This window comes from Sinohyriopsis cumingii, chromosome 15 (assembly GCF_028554795.1).
Source record: "Sinohyriopsis cumingii isolate HCF-2022 chromosome 15, ASM2855479v2, whole genome shotgun sequence".
Lineage (NCBI taxonomy): Eukaryota > Metazoa > Mollusca > Bivalvia > Unionida > Unionidae > Sinohyriopsis > Sinohyriopsis cumingii.
Window position 1 is genome coordinate 149,549,389 of NC_142975.1, and position 19,211 is coordinate 149,568,599.

The window sequence follows — 19,211 nt, forward strand, 5'->3', positions numbered from 1 at the left end:
ATTCTTTGGTGATAAGTTCTCGTTCATCATTTGGATTTATACACACTCTTTTGGATTTATGTGAACTCATTCAAAGACATTCTGGAGTACATCATTGTTTTATATCAGGACATTCTAGACTTGGAATTCATTCGGTACATTCCATATTTTGGACTTGTGGTAGGACATTTAGGATTGTTTGGGATTTAATTCACAATAATGTGTCTCTTGAATTTTCACTAACTCTAAGAATTAATTAGTTGTTGGTTTCACTTAAATTACTGGTTTCATTTTCTTTATGTTACATATTTTAAGACCTAGAATTGTAGCAATATGTATTTATAAATAACTAGGATAGAGAAGTGAGGAGAACATGGGAAATGTGTTTCTTTAAAGTTAAAGCCCTATGCAAGTGAGAAACTGTAGAGAAGAAATCTAAGCACATAGTGTCGCATGCCTGAAAGAAGTGGCATTTCACCACTGTTTTTCTTAGAAGTAACATTTATTAAAATGGTTTTATATTTAATATAAAAAATTGCAACATTGTTTAAAACATTTTTAAAGATGTTTGTAATTTTAAAGAAAGTATTCATTGATGATCTGAAATTTTGATACCGCCTTTACACTTTTTAAGAAGAAGAAGATAATAATGATGAAGAAATGATGGCGACGATAATGGACTTCGACAAATGCGTGCCTACGTAACTGATATGACGGTATGCATATTGCTTAGATATATCGGTATGCATATTGCTTTGGACAAAACAGTGTGGTCTCATTCTCATTTCTGTCTTGTTTATGTCGCTTGAATCAATAACCTAGGGACATCAGTCAAGTTTAATTCCACAACAAGCATTATATTAATAACTACTGCTCCTCCTACTTTCAACTAGACCAATGACCGGCCGTTTCATTCGTTTTATGAGTGGTCATATTACAAAACGTCATTCATACAACTATACTCGAATCATTCTACCATATACTATAGCGTTCCCGCTTAATCTTATCAATAGGTTTCTGTATCGTCTTTAATGAAACTACATTGCAGTGATACATTATTCAATCAATTTTCGTTGCAAGAGGGTTAATTGTACTACTGACGCTTCCTCTATATTCGCATTGATTTGCGTAATTCTCTGTCAATAGTTTATCAATATAATTTGAGAGTGAAACCATGTTTTTTTAGTTTATTTCATGCATTGCTTTACGTAAATACATTATATTTCTTCTTTCAGGACGTCGTAAGAAATTTTAAGATATGGAAATAGTAAATGGCGAGGTCATGGAGAAAACCCCGAGCAATGGAGGTGATAAAGAATCGAACTCAGTAAACCTGAAGAAGGAACTTGGTCTGCATAATGCCGTTGCTATGATCGTGGGAGTTATTGTGGGGAGTGGTATTTTCGTGTCGCCAAAGGGTGTACTTTTGGAAGCTGGCTCTGTAGGGATCTCGCTAATCGTATGGGGAGCATGCGGATTTGTTTCGTTAATCGGGGCCATGTGCTACGCAGAATTAGGAACTTGTATCCTGAAATCAGGCGCAGACTATGCTTATATCATGGAATCGTTCGGGCATTTGCCAGCCTTCTTGTATCTGTGGGTTGCCTTGGTAATCATAATCCCAACAGGCAATGCTATTACTGCCTTGACATTTGCCAATTACATTCTTCAGCCTCTGTTTCCAGACTGTGACGCACCAGGCATCGCTGTCACGTTGCTTGCAGCCCTTTGTATAAGTAAGTAATTAAACTATATGTTATTCTCTCTCTCTCTCTCTCTCTCTCTCTCTCTCTCTCGCTCTTCTCTCTCTCTCTCTCTCTCTCTCTCTCTCTCTCTCTCTCTCTCTCAATTAATTTTATTGTCCATAATACATTATTTAACAGATTGGTTTCGCAAATTATATTGTTTAGACGTCCATTTTTTATCATGCAATTGGCGGTCTTTCATGTGGGATGTCCGTGATAGGTACGATATCTAGTTCAACCACGAGATAAAAATACTGTCGCGTGGCTTGTTATATGGTTCATGTTTTTTTTGGGTGGGGAGTTGGCACAATACCAATGACTTAGTATTGAAAATTTGCTTATCTGTATCGATATCAATTACAACTGCCAAATTTTTTGATGCAAATGATATTTAAACATTCTATTTGGCGTTATAAATAATTGACACACAACTTTATGCAGCTTCGAAATTAGTCTGATTTTTTCCCCACTGCTCTTCAAAGCTCCCAGATTTTTTAGTAAGAGCTCAGCGTCATTTGGGCCGGCCTCTAAATTGCATGACACACTGGTAGGACCATCCCATTTAAAATTACATCAGATATGCCATTGTTTTTACACTTAAACATATAGTCAGACAGACTGTTAAAGCCCAAATTGTGTCACACATTCTGTTGGTAGGACCATCGCAGTTAAAATTACAACAAGTATGCCATTGCTTTTACACTTACACATAGAGTCTTACATTTACATAGAGTCTTACATTTACGTAGAGTCAGAGTCTTATATTTACATAGAGTCATAGTCTTACATTTACATAGAGTCTTACATTTACATAGAGTCTTAAATTTACATAGAGTCTTACATTTACATAGAGTCAGAGTCTTTCATTTACACAGAGTCAGAGTCTTACATTTACATAGAGTCATAGACCAACAAATTGTTCTCCACCACGTATTATCTGAGTTGATCTGACATTACTGTCCGTGGCGAAGAACAATCATGTGTTAGGAAAGATTCAATTAGAAGAGGTCGGCCTCGGAAAAATCTAATCTTCAGGCCTTTCTCCCTCCCACCCTCTCTCTCTCTCTCTCTCATATTTGCACTTTGAATGGTGTTACGATATGCTCTGGGCAACTGTGTATTGATCGAGTGAATGAACTCCTCACATCCCTGCGAGTGTATCCGCTACAAAATGTAGTTCTTTTTCTTCTTTTTTTGTCACTCGTGACAATATAAAAGGTATACTTCATGCTTGAATTAATTCCTTGTATATACTAGAAAAAAAAAAACGTATATATGCTCTAAATATGAAGTATTTCAACCGGCAATAAATGTAGGTTTTGAAATATGCATCACGTTACTAACAATAAATCAACAAATACAAATACATACACACATACCTGGTGGAGGAAGAATCCGGGTAAAACCCGATAAGAAGCACTGTCCAAAGGGAAGCTACTGGCATTTTTTTTCACATAACAACATTGACCGAGCCCTAGACTTGAACTCAGGATGAAAAATGTGAGATGGCAGCCATCGGTCAAAACTTTGATAGAAGGTTCCTTAACTAGTTGTGCTTATCAATAACTTTTGTATACGACACTCTCAGAACCTCAACTTACACCTAGAAAATTATTTGTTGACACGGTTAAAAAGAAGTTGAAACATTTAACTGATTACTTGACTTATTTTGCAAAATGAAACCAACAGTAACATAGCCTGGAATTATTAGTAGTGTGATGGGTTCGTTGCGAGCGCTGGTTATATTGCTTCTTATCTTGCTGAACATTTTATGTTTAAAATTTGTTTTGTCTTTTTTTGTGGGTGTGTTATTTTCATGGCTGATTAGTGGGTTTGCTATTTGCATAGTTGATCAGAGAGTTTGTTATTTGCATCGTTGAGCAAAGTTGTAAAGAAATCATCTACAGGTGTAAGAGGTTTGTCAGCGTAGATGACGTATTTCTTCAAGAAAGCATAGCCTCGTTTAAACAAAAACCATAGCAGCTACCGATACCAGAAGAATAAAAATAAATGATTTTGTTCCTGTTTATTTCATGGTCGATAATGTTTGTTTTGATTTTACCCGTTACTAAATTGGCACTTGTTCTTTGGCCCCCAAGAATTGCATGTAACTTTTAGACCCGGTGGTTTTTATCTTTGTCTACCCACAACGCTGACAAGGTTTTCCATTATTTAACAGTACCAGCTTTGACAGTATATTTAGAAACATTAGCTGTTTCCATAACATGTGTGGGCTTCCCAAAACATTTCTGTACTGCTTTCTTCTTCGCCATATCTATCAAGTAGTTTTTTTTATCTTTGAGATATCTGCGGTAAGGATTTACAACAACGACATATTGCAGATGTCAAGTTCATTCACTCGTTAAATTCCATACAATATAAATCTCTCAGAGATACACTTGCTAGCTTCCTGGTAAAATCCGCGATGAAAATAAAACTAGTATTAGGGGCCGGTAATTAATCAACCGAGTAGTATTATTATGAAATCGATTTATAATAGCCCAAGAGGATATTAGAGGGGTAGAGCAGCGATTAGTAAACTTGTTGATGCAGCAAATGTCACATGTTATTTTGCTTCAAATTGGTTAGCACGACAGGCAATATGGCAAATATATCTATCACCAACTAAACAAAATGAGTATGCATATTTTGATATCAGCGCTCCCAATGAGGTTCATCAAGCAGATATGTTGTTTTTAATAGACGATATTATTAAAACACGTAGACGTCAATCACGCACATACAAATACGCTTTGAGTGTCGTTGGCGTTGCAAGTAGGTATAAACAAGCAGAACCATCATCAACCACAACAACAACTGAAGTTGCATCTGCGTTTGAACGAATGTATCATCGAGGATACTTATGATGGCCACAGTTGCTACAGGTTGATCCTGGTGAGGAATTTCTTGGTTCAGTATCATCTCTGATGAAAAATATAACGACAAAATCAGAGGGCACGCCACATTTCATCGCGATCAGGCAACCGTTGAACGATTTAATCGAATACTTGCTGAGCGGTTATCAGTTTGAGCAGGACATATCCCTTTCAAAAAGACATGAACTCTCATGAATGGGTTGCAAGTCTCTCATGAATGGGTTGCAAGTCTACCAAGTGTGATAGCTGCGTTAAATAATGAAATTACTCGTGCAATTTCTCTGAAATCTATGAATGCGATCACAAAAAACATGTACTAATACGACGATATAACCCCTTCTCAAAACAACCAGTACTAAGCAATGAACTTGGAGGGGGTACAAAAATAAGCAGAAATATATTTACACCTTTTGACTTCGTCCCTGATAAATTTATAACATCAGTAAGTCACGCTCGCTTATGTAGCACAGCTAAGTTATTTTTAGATCTCTTGGTAACATTGCTGTATACAGACCTACATATATTTTAACTCGGAGAAAAAATATATGTGCGATTATTTTATATAGTGTGGTTTGGAAATCGAAATAAATCCACGCTGCAGTTTACAATAATTATGATTTATTCAGTCAAATGATCATTTGTAGGAATCTCTTATAGGTAACTTCATAATAATTTCTGAAACATGTATCAGCAAGGATGGTCCGTGGTGCAGTACTAGCGTGTTGAAATCTCATACTCTAGGTCTTGCGTTCAGACAAATGTGTCGATGGTAGGGCGATAATCGCAATTTTTCATTAATAGATGGGGAGCTGGGCCCCATGCTCGAACTTCAACAAACAAATACACATTCCCACCATGTCACCACTTGGTGGGTGTGCTTTTGAACTCACCCATAGTTGATTACGGGAGAATGTATGCAGTTTTTTAACGTAGAAATTGTTCCCCGTATATTTATTGTGCCGTCCATAGAATTAAGTTCGTGTTATGTCATCCATGATATTAAGTTATAGAATAAGTTAGTGATGTGCCGTCCATAGAATTAGGCTAGATAAGATTATATGTTGTGCCGTCCTATAAAAGTTAGATAAGATTGTATGTTGTGCTGTCCATAGAATTAAGATTATACATGTACCCTCTGGACCTGCTAGAATGTTGTTTGGAAATCTATGAGTTCACATGGGGGATGTGCCGTCCTTCGATCTAAGATTATATAAGCTGTAAATATTTTGTATCGCCCTCTGGACCAGCTAGAATATAGTTTGAAAATTTAGGGGTTCAACAGGGGGGTTGTGCTGTTCTTAGGTATAAGATTATATATACTGTAAATGTTTTGTGTAAGTAATTTTTTTAAACAGATATTTATTATATAATGAATTTCTAAAATATCAATGTTCTTATTTCTGCAATTCCAAAATTACAACATGACGGTATAAAAATTTCTGATCAACTTAATCCTGAAAAAAATTTATTTGTGATTTTGAATCTACAATACAAAAAGTTTGAAGATAGATAGACACTATCAGCAGAATACCGATTCGTTAAGCTAATTCAACAATCTATGCTACAATTCTTGGCGACAGTCCAAGATACAGAAATTGAAGAATTCGTTTCTCTGGCACACGCGATTGAAAAAAAATTAGATCAGAATTATCTCACGAATACGAAACAAAAAAGATTGTGAATACGCGTAAGGCAGTTGAGAAAGAGTATGCATGATCATGAAACGATTCAATGTAAAAATTAAAATGTAAACAATGACAAAGTCACTAGTGATTGAGAAAGTGAAACTGTTAAAACCGAATAATAACACCGGTAATATTTATTCTGAATCAGATTGTTTATTTGTTCCTTGACAAAGTCATGGGTGAAATTATAATGCCTTGACCTTGTCCTTGATTTTATGAAGGATTTAATTTTGTATTTTCTTCCATGAGATTTTTATTATTTTGAGTACTATTTACCCCAGCAAATCATGAAATCTGACTGATGATTGCGATTTTGAGTACCATTTATCCCAGCAAATTATGAAATGTGGTCGATATTCACAATTTTGAGTATCATTTACCCCAAAAATTATAATATGTGGTCGATAATCAGTGAAGAAAAAGTTTTAGTTTTATTATGATAATACTATTTATTCAGATTATAATATTTATTCTGATTGTAATATTTATTTTGATTATAATATTTATTAAGATTATAATATTTATTCTGATAATAATATTTATTAAGATTATAATATTTATTCTGATTATAATATTTATTCTGATTATAATATTTATTCTGATAATAATATTTATTAAGATTATAATATTTATTCTGATTATAATATTTATTCTGATTATAATATTTATTCTGATTATAATATTTATTCGGATTATAATATTTATTAAGTTTATAATATTTATGATTATAATATTTATTAAGATTATAATATTTATTCAGATTATAATATTTATTCTGATAATAATATTTATTAAGATTATAATATTTATTCAGATTATAATATTTATTAAGATTAGGATATTTATTTTTATCAGAATCAGATTATTTTTAAGCTGATCAAATTCAATACAGGAACCTGCAGAGTTCGGAATCTGATCTATATCACATATAATCGTAATAAGATGTTTTCGCTACAGTTCATTTATCTGTTCCTGCGTTAACAAACATTCTTCATTGCCGTATTCATCAATAATTATTTTAGTACTAAATTGTTCATTGTGCTGAAGTGTCAATATTGTTCTGATGGCACTTTCAAGTATCTATTTGTTATATACAAAAACTATCACGTGATGACATATAATACTACATAAATAATTGTTTGTAGTGTTTGTAAAACGCCAACTTGACTCAGAAACAAATTTTACAAAATCCTCTACGAACGCACATACATATTTATATTAAAAACCTCCTATTGCAAATCAAACAAGTGTCAGATCTGATCAGTAAGTTCGAAACGTATCCGTGATAATAGCGGATTATGACACTGCAAATAGACCGGATTGAGAGGTTCACTTACAGTAAAAACATCTAGTAGGCACTTTATGCGTTAATGTATATAAAATATATCCCTGTTGAGTCTGGTTAGATTTTCAAGATCAGCTTGATAACTGCAGTCAATTATATCACATACAAGATTAACTGCGATCGTTGATATTATTTTAATAATTCCTGGTGAAATATGTCTGCCGCCACCGTACGGGTCATTATCGTATCTAAGAATACCTGGAGGTGGTGCTATTTGTTTCCATGACGCGATAATTTGTAGGAAGCATTTATCGGAAATATTAATGACTGAATGTTTAGCCCGTCTGTGGCAAATCCTGGTATTACAAAGCTTAGCAATTATGTTTTTTTTTATTTATAATAATTAAGAAACAGCTACTTAAGGATTGTTGTACTGGGTTTTGTATGATGATCAAAATAATTCATCATTACTGTAGCGAATCACTGTTTCAGCAATAGTTTTGCTGATATAATTAAGATCTGATATAACCTGATTTGGATGTTGTATCGTTTCAATAATCTGTTGTTTTATGTCGTTATTGTAGCACTGTGTGATTCTGGAAAATAAATTTTGCAGATTATCAAATATACTTGCGTACCCAGGTTTAATAGCGTCGGAAAATGATTTAAACATTTTTTCGTCGATGAATGGTGTATCATTGTCATTTTCATATATATTTCTCCATAATCTGTAAATTGTTTCACATTCACGAGTCTAAAATCCAAATCCAATACTAGTATTAGGAGATTTACATTGTTCTCTTTTTCGATATTCTGGAGTATTTATAAATATTTCTATGTCAGAAACATTCATCACGTTGTGGTTCTAACAGTCCTTGATAAACATGTGCTATCTCTGGCCATCCTAATTCGGTTTTGATCGATGATTGATGAATATCGATGGCGTATTCTAGCGAGTTTATTTCTATCGCGGCTGATAATGTTGGTTCGTGAACAGTGATAGCATTTTTGGGTTCTTTTCCTTTGACAGATTTTATTCTGCGTTGGAATTCATCGTTGATTTGTTCGATCTGATAACTGCCTGTAGGTATACTCACAACATTGCAGTCTGGTGCTCCATCTGGTTTATTTTCTAAACGAAAATATCAGAGAATTCTTTGTTAACAATCCTCCGAATGAATTTGATCTAATATTTGGCCAGCTGTGATATACTCGTAATTGTGCTAATGCTATCTCGGTTGATGAAATTGCGGCTGGAAAATTGACGCTAAATTCCGGGCCAGTTGAGCTTGCTGATATCATCGTGGTTTTTGACGGAGTTGTATTAGCGACGATCTGCTGTAGTAATTCTTGCGATGACGACATTATTATTTGTTAAACCGAATGCCTAGTATCGTTTTGTCGTAGATTCTGATACAGTCATTCCCAAAGGTACATTTGTGCCTTCTTAGTAAATCCTAATTATTTCTGCGAATTCCTGATCTGATATTATTCCATCGCTAGGACTTGATGATATCAACGAAGAAAATTTGGAGTATGCGTGAGTCCCCGCGGACAACTTCGTTGTACACTCGTGTAATTTATCAACCGCGCACGTGGATACCTTTTTGCCATGTATTAGGAATACCAGCAACACTGGTTTATAACGGCGACACCAAATCCCATTGCTGGTGCTATCACGTATGACGCTGATGACGCACCAACAATAGTTACAGTTGCAGCGATGACCGCGGATGCAGAATACAAAATTATATCAGTAACAACGACACGTCTGAAGTAATTTTATTTTGTTTTACTGTATACTCATCGATTATATTTTTCAGCTGGGTATGCCATAAACATGCTTGCTCGAATCTGTATTTGCTTACAAAATTTAGATCTGACGATTGTGAAATCATATATTCTAATTACTAACAAGTGAGGTGTTTCAGCGACAAATTCCAGACACCGCCAGTAAGACGCTGCGGTTAATCTTTCATCAGATGGTTCCAGCATAAACGTTTCTTCGTCCACTTTATTTAACACAATAGACACGGTTCGAGAAAAAATATCGGTTGAATAACGCCAGAGATACGTGGTAAATATACTAAATTTTCCACTGCTAAACACGGACAGCCTATACACACCACTGACTTCCGCGATATATTTGATAGTGTTATTTTGCTGTGACCAGTTGATGATTCTAATGATACTGTGTATACCACGATGATGAACTGTTTGTGAGGAATTTTAGTCTGACATTTTAAAACAAATATCAGGAATTCCACTGACAATATCTTCTAGTTTTTTTCCAATATCATCGATATTCCTCTGCGCTACTGTGATTAGATCTGAAAATGATTTAGGATCTCTGATATCACCTAATAGTTGATTAATCGTTTGAATATCTGATATAGCTGTTTTACTATCGCAGAGTTTTGTGTTAATTTCAGAGAATGTTACATCAACAAACAACGGACTGCTAAATAAATCATCTGTGATTTTACAGAGATTTAAAAAATTTCTACGAAGATTTGAAAACATGTTCACGCGAGCGTCATACTTAGATCGCAGCTTGGTTAATTTGGTATCCAGTGTAATATAGTTATTGTCTACATATTTTTTACGGCATCTTCAACGGATGATGGTTCTCGTAAAACAACTATTTTATTTAGATTCATATTGAGTTCACCTGTCATTCATCACCGGTGGATCGTAAACGATTAACAACACTTTTTATAATTTCATTTCAGATAGTTGCGACTGAAATATTTGAGTTTCTGATTCTTCCGCCGTCAGTAAATACTGAAATGTTATCCGTGGTAGCACCGAGAACTCTACTATGTCGACCCACTTAATGTTACTCGTCTTTAAAATATCGTATTTATCCTGAAAAATAACAACTTCAGCCCACTCATCTCCAAAGAGGTTCATGAGATCATCGAGAACATCACTAGCCACGTAATTCGACAAATCAATATAATTTTTTTTCTTGTCTTTGACAGAATATCTTCCATAAATGTCAACCATTATATGATTAGTAATTATTTAAAACAGAACTCGTGTACGCATGTACAACCGTATGAGGTGCATCGGAAGATTTTGACACAGATTCGAGTAGAGCAATTACTTCACGGCCACATATTGGCGGATAAGTCCTTGCCTGTGTTGGTAATGTTGAATACCAAACGGGATCATTTTAAAATGAGTGCCTTGCACTCTGCCGACATATTTTACAAATTCTTTTGGTGTTGCCAGTTCATACTAATCGAAATAAATAATTCCACGTGGATCAATCGCGTATGCAACCCAATGAGTAACTGGACCAGAAGTTCCATCAAGATTAATGATACCGGTTTCAACACGGTTTGATTGTTTTTGGTAATTGTTCACGCATAAAAACACCTCTGAAGTTTTTTATGTTTAATTTTTAGCTGCATCAAGTTAATCAAAACTGGACATAGGAAGGAGACAATTGGCGTGTAACAAAGTGTCCCGGTAAGTCACAGACCTTGACCGTACCAAGAAATGAGGGGGTTCCTGGTAGTCTTAGACCCTTTCCGTTTTCTGGAAGTTTTTATTTCGTGACCTGCTGCTATCTTTAGTGCCATCCTAGCAGCAGTTACAATAGAACCAAGTGCAGTTTCTTTTCCAACAGCTGGAGTTCAGCGGCTATCAACGCTGGTATAGCTGCAAGAAGTGGAAACATAACACCAGTCTTGATTGTGTCTTTAATGGTACCCGCAGAAAGATTAAGTCGTACGCCTGTCTTTGATCGTTTGGCTTCATTGAAGTGCCTGAATTTACTTTCTGTCAGTAAACGCTTATTCAGACCACCTGCGATCTGATCTTGTTTTAGTGCTATTTTTGCTCCGCATTTGTTTGGTGATTTCGATTGAAGCTTGTTAATCTGACCAGGAGTCAGACTACCACTAACGTGATAATATGACATTATAATATCATGAGCGATTTAATTACATGTTTTCTACTGGGACATCAATAACTCTCATTCGTCCACCAACACATTCAAGCAGCATTGTTTTGTCTTAGAGAATAACAGCAATTGTTCTGTACTCAGCAATAGCTCGTCTTGTCACACGAGCTCGAAAATATATATACACGACTGATTGTAAGAACATATCTATATGTTCCAACGATAAGTAATAGATCGGATATAGCGCTGTGGAATCCAACTGAGATATCTGCAAACCAGAATCAACATTTTGATCACGCCACTTGAATGACATCAAACGATGATATGCACGCACAACATGATTATTCTCTACATTTAACAATGCTTCTTCATATGGCTCCTGGTGTCCGTTTGTCCTTAAGGAAACTTCACTAACTCCAAGTTTGTTAAATACCATTGGACTATGTTCTTGAGCGTTTAATCGTGCAGTATCTTGGAAAACAATAAATATATGTCTTGGCGCAGAAACACCTTGCTGTGATGCTATTTACCGTGTGAATAAACTATTAACTACACTTTGAGTGCTGTTTGTGATCATCGTCTTCCATGACAATGTTGATTTGCCACCTTGGTTCATAAAAGAGAGCAACCGTTGTTCTTCATTAATCGACGGATTCATTACCGTCATCCACAATGAAAGTTTTGATAATATTACTTTATCAGCAGCAGCGCCACCATGGCGTCAAGTAGCATCATTATCATTACCCTTTCTTTCTGTATGCTGGTTCCGAAAATAACCTTTCTGACATTTCTGCAAAATCCAAAGATATGTGATAATGGAATTACACATGAAAACCTTCTACGATCATGTTTCAGCATTGATCGACGCGCCGAGAACCCTAAGTTAAAATTTGGGTTGGCTCCATATAATATCGGAAATTCGGCGGCGGGTATGTCTATCATTCCATCTGGTTGTCGATCAGTCGCACTAGCCCGTGTTATTTGTACCGAAAGATGCAGTCTGCCATTAGGTTGGTCAAATTTATCCTTGGCAAACGTCATTGACGGACAAGCTGATCTTGTATAATCATCTGAATATCTTGCTAGACCCAATATCGTCGTATGGTGTATTAGCGACGACGTATGTTACCAGTTCTCTTTTTACTTCAGTAAATGCATCAGCTGGCAAGAAATATCTGCTTGTGTCATGAACTTGCAGATTCGTCTTTGAGAACTGGTGCGTCCATGTCAAACGCTGGATCGGATATACGCTTAAACATTTTTATTATAATTTTTATCGTCTAAAATGAAGACCACTTCTAGCTATCAGACTTGTACTTATATTTTTTCTGCTTCACCAGCCAACGCGGATAATTTTTATCTGCAGCTTAATTATTATTTTACTAAAATTTGCAGGCATAACTTCAGTGCTGGGCAATTTTACTGATTGCGTGTTTCATCGTATTAATCATGTTAGTTTGCCCTTGATCGCTGAGAATGCTTTGCTTGCAACATCACCCACAGCACCATTACCTTTATCACGAACAACGTCAATAGCTTTCATTGATAATTGTTTTGCAATTGGTATTGCTTTTGGGTCTATCCTTCTAAATAAACCGTGAACAACTTTGATTTTTTCTTCAACCTGTTCAATTCTAATACCTCGTTAATGCTCATTTCATTTACATATATTTTGCATTTATGGTATGTTGTATTTCCTTTTTCATTTCCTCTAGATATTTCTCTTTGTAGTGTTTATGAACCTTTCACAACATGTGCAACATCGTCGTTGTTTCTTCTAAACAAGCCTTGTGGAGCAGCGACATCTTCTCTAAATATGGTTTTATCATTTCTTTCAGAAGTTTAACTTCAAGGAGATCGTGAAAACATTTTTCCTATTTCGACTGAGTTTAATTAGTTTTGGATAAATCTTTATAATTGAAGGTATGATGGACGTGTTCATTTGTTTATGGTGAAACGTTTGTTCAGAGAAATCGCATAATTGTATTTATGTGAATCCCTTCTATGCCTTTGTTTAATAAAACTTGAAAGAATTTAAATCCCCCCCCCCAGTATATGTGTGATATTGTGTTGTATTTGTTTAAAATATCGTAGGACAGTTTGTAACATTTTGTATTGTTTATTCAGCGTTTTATAGATTTTGATGGGATCAACTTCGTGTGTTTTAAATTTTGTTTCTCTCCGTTTCTTCTGTGATGTCACTTAATACGATGCAAAGACTTTGTCTATGTTCTCGTCCACTTATCGCGTTTATAATGTGTAGCATTATTGTTATTGTTATATTGTTTAACTCTGATGCTTCTGGTTGTGCTTTATTCTGTACATCCGATTACATGATCAATCCAAATTATCACGACTTGCATGTTTTAATTCCTTCGATTTCTAATTCTTTGTTTATTCCTTATTTGTTATTGTCAAGAAACTTCAATCGTTCATAACCTCGGCATGTTTATAGGTCTCAATAAATTATTGTACTGGGCTTTATTCATCACAATTCAAGATTATTACATAACATTTTTACCACCAAACCATTTAATATTTGAGAAATTTTACAAAGTTGATAATTTACTTTTGGTGAAACAATTTGTGCATGTACATGTTTGAGCACTACTATTTTCGCCGATTGTCAGGCTTTCACATCACCACATTTTGCCCCAAACGTTGTATGCCCTAATCAATTGATATCACCTCAGTCCAAACATAATAATTCCTTTATATGAATTTTCTTATGCATACTTTCTCTTTTTATACAATTTTTCAGCTCTTCTTACGTTTATCAACATTGCCAATGTGAAATGGGCCGTCCGTGTTCAAGACTTCTTCACATTAGCCAAAATCGTCGCCTTGCTAATGATCATCGTCACAGGCATTGTCAAAATTTGCCAAGGTGAATATGAGGATGACAATGACATGGGTATACAATTATATTTGTGTAATGATTGAGGTTCATATTTTATTTTTCTTTACTCCATGTCTCGTAGCTCACCCTCCATTTTATTAAAGCTCCTTTCTTCATGGAAATGGTTGGTCATTTAAACCTTCAAAATATGATGTTTAAATCATTACATAAGGTCGTAATTGTTTTGGACAAGTGTCGTATTTAACAGATAATTATTACCCTCTGCTTGATGGTAAAACAACACCCTAGTTTCTAAAAGTCTTGTCAAAAGGTTACTAGAGTTAAAGTTCTCTAATAATAAGTCCAGCTCCACCCCATCCACCCACCTACATTTATTAAGGCGAATGAGTGAATTGCGTTGGTCCACTTTAAATGCATCTTTAAGTGAAGTTAAATATTAAAAGACATCTTCAAATTTGCATAACAAGTTTATATGTAATTTAATATTACTATCTTGTATATTTGTACCACTGGATATCTATTAGAAATTCTGCGTTATGTTGAAAATATATAACTATTTGGTTACCATAAAAGATTTTTTATCTGCAGAACATCCGTATTTTTAAAACTAATGTTTTAAATGTTATCTTTTAGGGATTTCAATATTTAAGTATCAATGACAGGTTTAAAAAATCACTCGCCAACATTTCTGTTTTCTATGATAGCTGGCTGAGTAAGATTTTATTGTAGAAAAAGTTAAATATTTTGTACTAACCTCACAGACGAATAGGTAGATGATGGTATTTTAAAGTGTGTGTACATACATACATACATACATGCGTGCATGCATGCATGCAATGCATATCAATATATGTGGTTTTGGGAAGCTTAGCATTTTCGTCGGTACTTGAATTAGTGGATTAGAAAATGGGTATTAATGTTGTTTCAACATCAGGAACATAGTTTGTGGGTGTAGATATATTCGTGGATTAGAAAATTGGTATAACTGTTGTTTCTGCATCAGGAAAATTGTGTGTTGGGTATTTGAATTCGTGGTTTCTAACAAACGTGAAATCCATGAATACATGTTCAGCGCTAAAAATGGTGAATTCACACTAACTTCCTTTTTTATTTTTTTCCTTTTTTCCTTTTCTTTTAAAAATAAGTATCATGATTATTGTAATATTTTCATAACGTGTTAAGTTCTGTTTTAGAACATGGCATTTACTTATTTCCCTTGGAAAATTTATTAGAATAATTTCTCTCACCATGCATTTTGGATAATAAATGTCACCATCTAAACACTTTGCTTCTTGTTTATCATGGGGTTATAGAGACCTGGCATTTAATTCTGGGCTCTAGCCATGGCATGACTTGTTATGCTACCGGAATGCCGGGTAGACACCAAACTAACTGTCCAATCGATGGCATGAACTGTTATGCTACGGTTATGTTGGGTAGGCACCAAACTAAATGTCAAATCAATGGCATGAACTGTTATGATATGGGTATGTTGGATAGACACCAAACTAACTGTAAAATATATGGCATGAACTGCTATGCTACGGTAATGTCGAGTAGACACCAAACTAACTGTCCAATCTATGGTATGAATTGTTATGCTACGGTAATGTCGGGTAGACACCAAACTAACTGTCCAATCTATGGTATGAATTGTTATGCTACGGTAATGTCGGGTAGACACCAAACTAACTGTCCAATCTATGGTATGAATTGTTATGCTACGGTAATGTCGGGTAGACACCAAATTAACTGTCCAATCTATGGTATGAATTGTTATACTACGGTAATGTCGGGTAGACACCAAACTAACTGTCCAATCTAGGGTATGAATTGTTATGCTACGGTAATGTCGAGTAGACACCAAACTAACTGTCCAATCTATGGTATGAATTGTTATACTACGGTAATGTCGGGTAGACACCAAACTAAATGCCGTCCATCAAAGTTCATGCAAATAAGATTGTTATAAGCACAAAACATTTGCAAATATTTAGAAGAGAAGAAATGCAAGGATGGATGGATGGTTGGATGCTTCCTTTTGTGATGATAGCAGCATGATTAATCAGCTGTTTGACATGAACATCACCCATCGATTTTATACAATTTAGCAAATAATTGAGGAAGATACACTCGTATGTTTATTACAATGGCCCATCTCTTATTTACAATGGAGAAATATTGTAATAGTATGCATATACACAAGGCTCTTGTCTCGGAAACATTTTTTTCTCAGATAAGCTGAATTTAGAGAAGCTGTGAAACTTTGATGATGCTATAGTGTATGCTTTGTATCGGGCCATATAAATATATACAAGTGTGCCTGTTGAGAATTGAATGTGTTGTCTTTAGTTAATATGTTATTAAGTACATTTGGCTGATATTTATTTGCTAAAATGCAAAAATACTGCGTTCACCGAATACTATGAATGAATCAGAATGTTTATCTAAGTAATCTGCATTAGTTACATTAGTTGCAAAAACCATCTGTTTAACATTTAACCCATGAACACTTGCATCATTCATTGCAGGTGACATAGAAGACAGCTTCGAAGCACCATTTGAAAACTCGCAAAAAGAGCCCGGAAAAGTGGCATTAGCGTTTTACTCAGGACTTTTCTCTTACTCAGGATGGTAATATTAAAAGCGTTATTCCACTGGGACATTGCTTTCAAAGGTTGCTATTATTTCTACAGTACAAGATTCCACACTATATGATCCTTTATTATAACAATGTACCTTTATAAGGCAGGTATATTCATGGATCTCAGTTCACTACGTAGCTGTACTGTATATCTATACAAGTAATGCACTATTAAAGTGGGTTTTCACTATAAGGCTGTATACTTATGGGAAGCATTACAATGAGGGAGTGCTGTATAGGCAACGTTAACATGAAGGAACGTGTCTCAGAGATCAAAGAATATCATTCAATACCAACATTGAACCTCTCTGTTAAAAATTGTAAATAGCAATACTAACTGTTAATACCAACACTTGTTGTATGTGCCAACACGTACTGACTCGTAGAATAATCTGCAACAATCCACGCGAAACTGTTCATAAATACTAACCGTGATAAAAGAAAACGCTGAGCGTAAAATTTAATTTCTTCGTCCAGTTACATGTATGTGGTATTTCGTAATAGAAGAGCCTCTGTGTTACATGGCAGATTAAGACACCAATGCAGTTCGTTCAATTATGGCTAATATAGATGCAATCTTATTGTCAGTCATTTCTGCTCTTGTGGATTTGTAACAGAAAATGAGATTGACACTAATACACTGGCAACGAATTTTAGATGGCAGAATAAAATATTTTGATACACAAAGAAATGGCGGACTTTTTAATTTACTTACAACGATTCAAAAAAATATGATCATATTTTGTTCCCTTACATTTACAGTTAACTAATTACCGACTAAAACAAATTAAAGTTCATGACTGTGGGTTGTAAGGGTTATTATGTATTTAAAAAAATAAAAAAGTAATTTTCTATGTGACTAAGTGTTCATAGGTTTACACTTTAAAAATTAAGTCATTGTTGTGAAACAATATGTTGTTTTAATGAAGCTATATGAACTCTTCTTATTCACGTAAAATTCCTGTGATTTGACATAATTCGTGATTAGCAGGCTAATTAAATCCTGTGATTTGACATAATTTGTGATTAGCAGGCTAATTAAATCCTGTAATTTGACATAATTCGTGATTAGCAGGCTAAAGAAATCCTGTGATTTGACATAATTCGTGATTAGCAGGCTAAATAAATCCTGTGATTTGACATAATTCGTGATTAGCAGGCTAAAGAAATCCTGTGATTTGACATAATTCGTGATTAGCAGGCTAATAGAAATCCGGTGATTTCACATAAAACGAGATTAGTAGGCTAAAGAAATCCTGGACCGTGCTTACAAGCTTTAGGTCACTGTAAATGAGTCATCGATCCACTTTCTGCCTTTGTTAAGTGTGTTTTAGATTTATTTTTAACAGATGTTTACCTAAAACATTGGATATCTATTAATTTCTGACTTGTAAGACAATTAGTTGTGTTTGTTTCCGGGGATTTAATTCCAGCATTTATTGGAATTCTAAAGTACTGGACTGTTTGGATTTATAACTGTATTAGAATTATTGTGAATTCATTTTTAAAGACATTTTTGGGATTAAATCATAGTGAGTTTTAAATAATATTGTTGCATGAGTACAGTAGTGAATATGATTCGGAATAACACTGGAACTCATTTGGATTACTCGTTACTTTTGGACTTGATAGAACATAAATGACTATTTATGATTTCAGTCACAATACTGAAACTTATTTTTAATTTTTTCACTTTGTTTTTTTTAGGGAATTACATTATGTTGTGAATTTTACAAAACTCTCTCTCTCTCTCTCTCTCTCTCTCTCGTTCCTTAAGTTGATATGTGTGTGTGTGCGCGTGTACTTCACCTATCTTGCTTGCTCATTAATTAATTAAATTTATAATGGAGAGGATCTGGCAAGCTGATGAACGTATTGCCAATCCTTTAGTCTTCAATACATCATTGTAATTTTCTTGTCATTAAAATGTCTATATTGTTTAATAAACTGTTTTTTTTTTAAAATCGCTAAATTAACAATAATAACTTGAAGAGAAGACCAACACGGTATCCATATCTAAGCTTTTAATTCAATTTATGTTTCCCACATTCATTTCACTTCACAATTTGCGTCATTGCATGTGGGTTTTGCCCCAAATCAATCCACCCACCCACATATTTGCTTACGCTTCTGAAGTTACCTGGCACATTGTTGTGCTGAGGCTTTATTGTGGAACACATCATCGTTTTTGGATTTGTTTTGTTGGCAATCTTGTTAGATATAG

General features: G+C 34.6%; 1 protein-coding gene across 2 annotated transcripts in view; it reads left to right on the forward strand.

Moving 5' to 3' along the window:
- Window positions 1-1,037: 1,037 nt before the first annotated feature.
- Window positions 1,038-19,211, forward strand: part of LOC149783044 (large neutral amino acids transporter small subunit 2-like) — a 56,742-nt gene continuing 38,568 nt past the window's right edge. Inside the window, exons 1-3 of one of the 2 annotated variants that reach the window (XM_089934641.1) lie at window positions 1,038-1,715; window positions 14,245-14,370; window positions 16,875-16,977. In XM_089934641.1, coding sequence (XP_089790767.1) covers window positions 1,238-1,715; window positions 14,245-14,370; window positions 16,875-16,977 — 707 coding nt within the window. In that variant the 5' untranslated portion in view covers window positions 1,038-1,237. The remainder of the gene's footprint in view (window positions 1,716-14,244; window positions 14,371-16,874; window positions 16,978-19,211) is intronic. The other variant, XM_089934640.1, reaches the window with a different exon arrangement.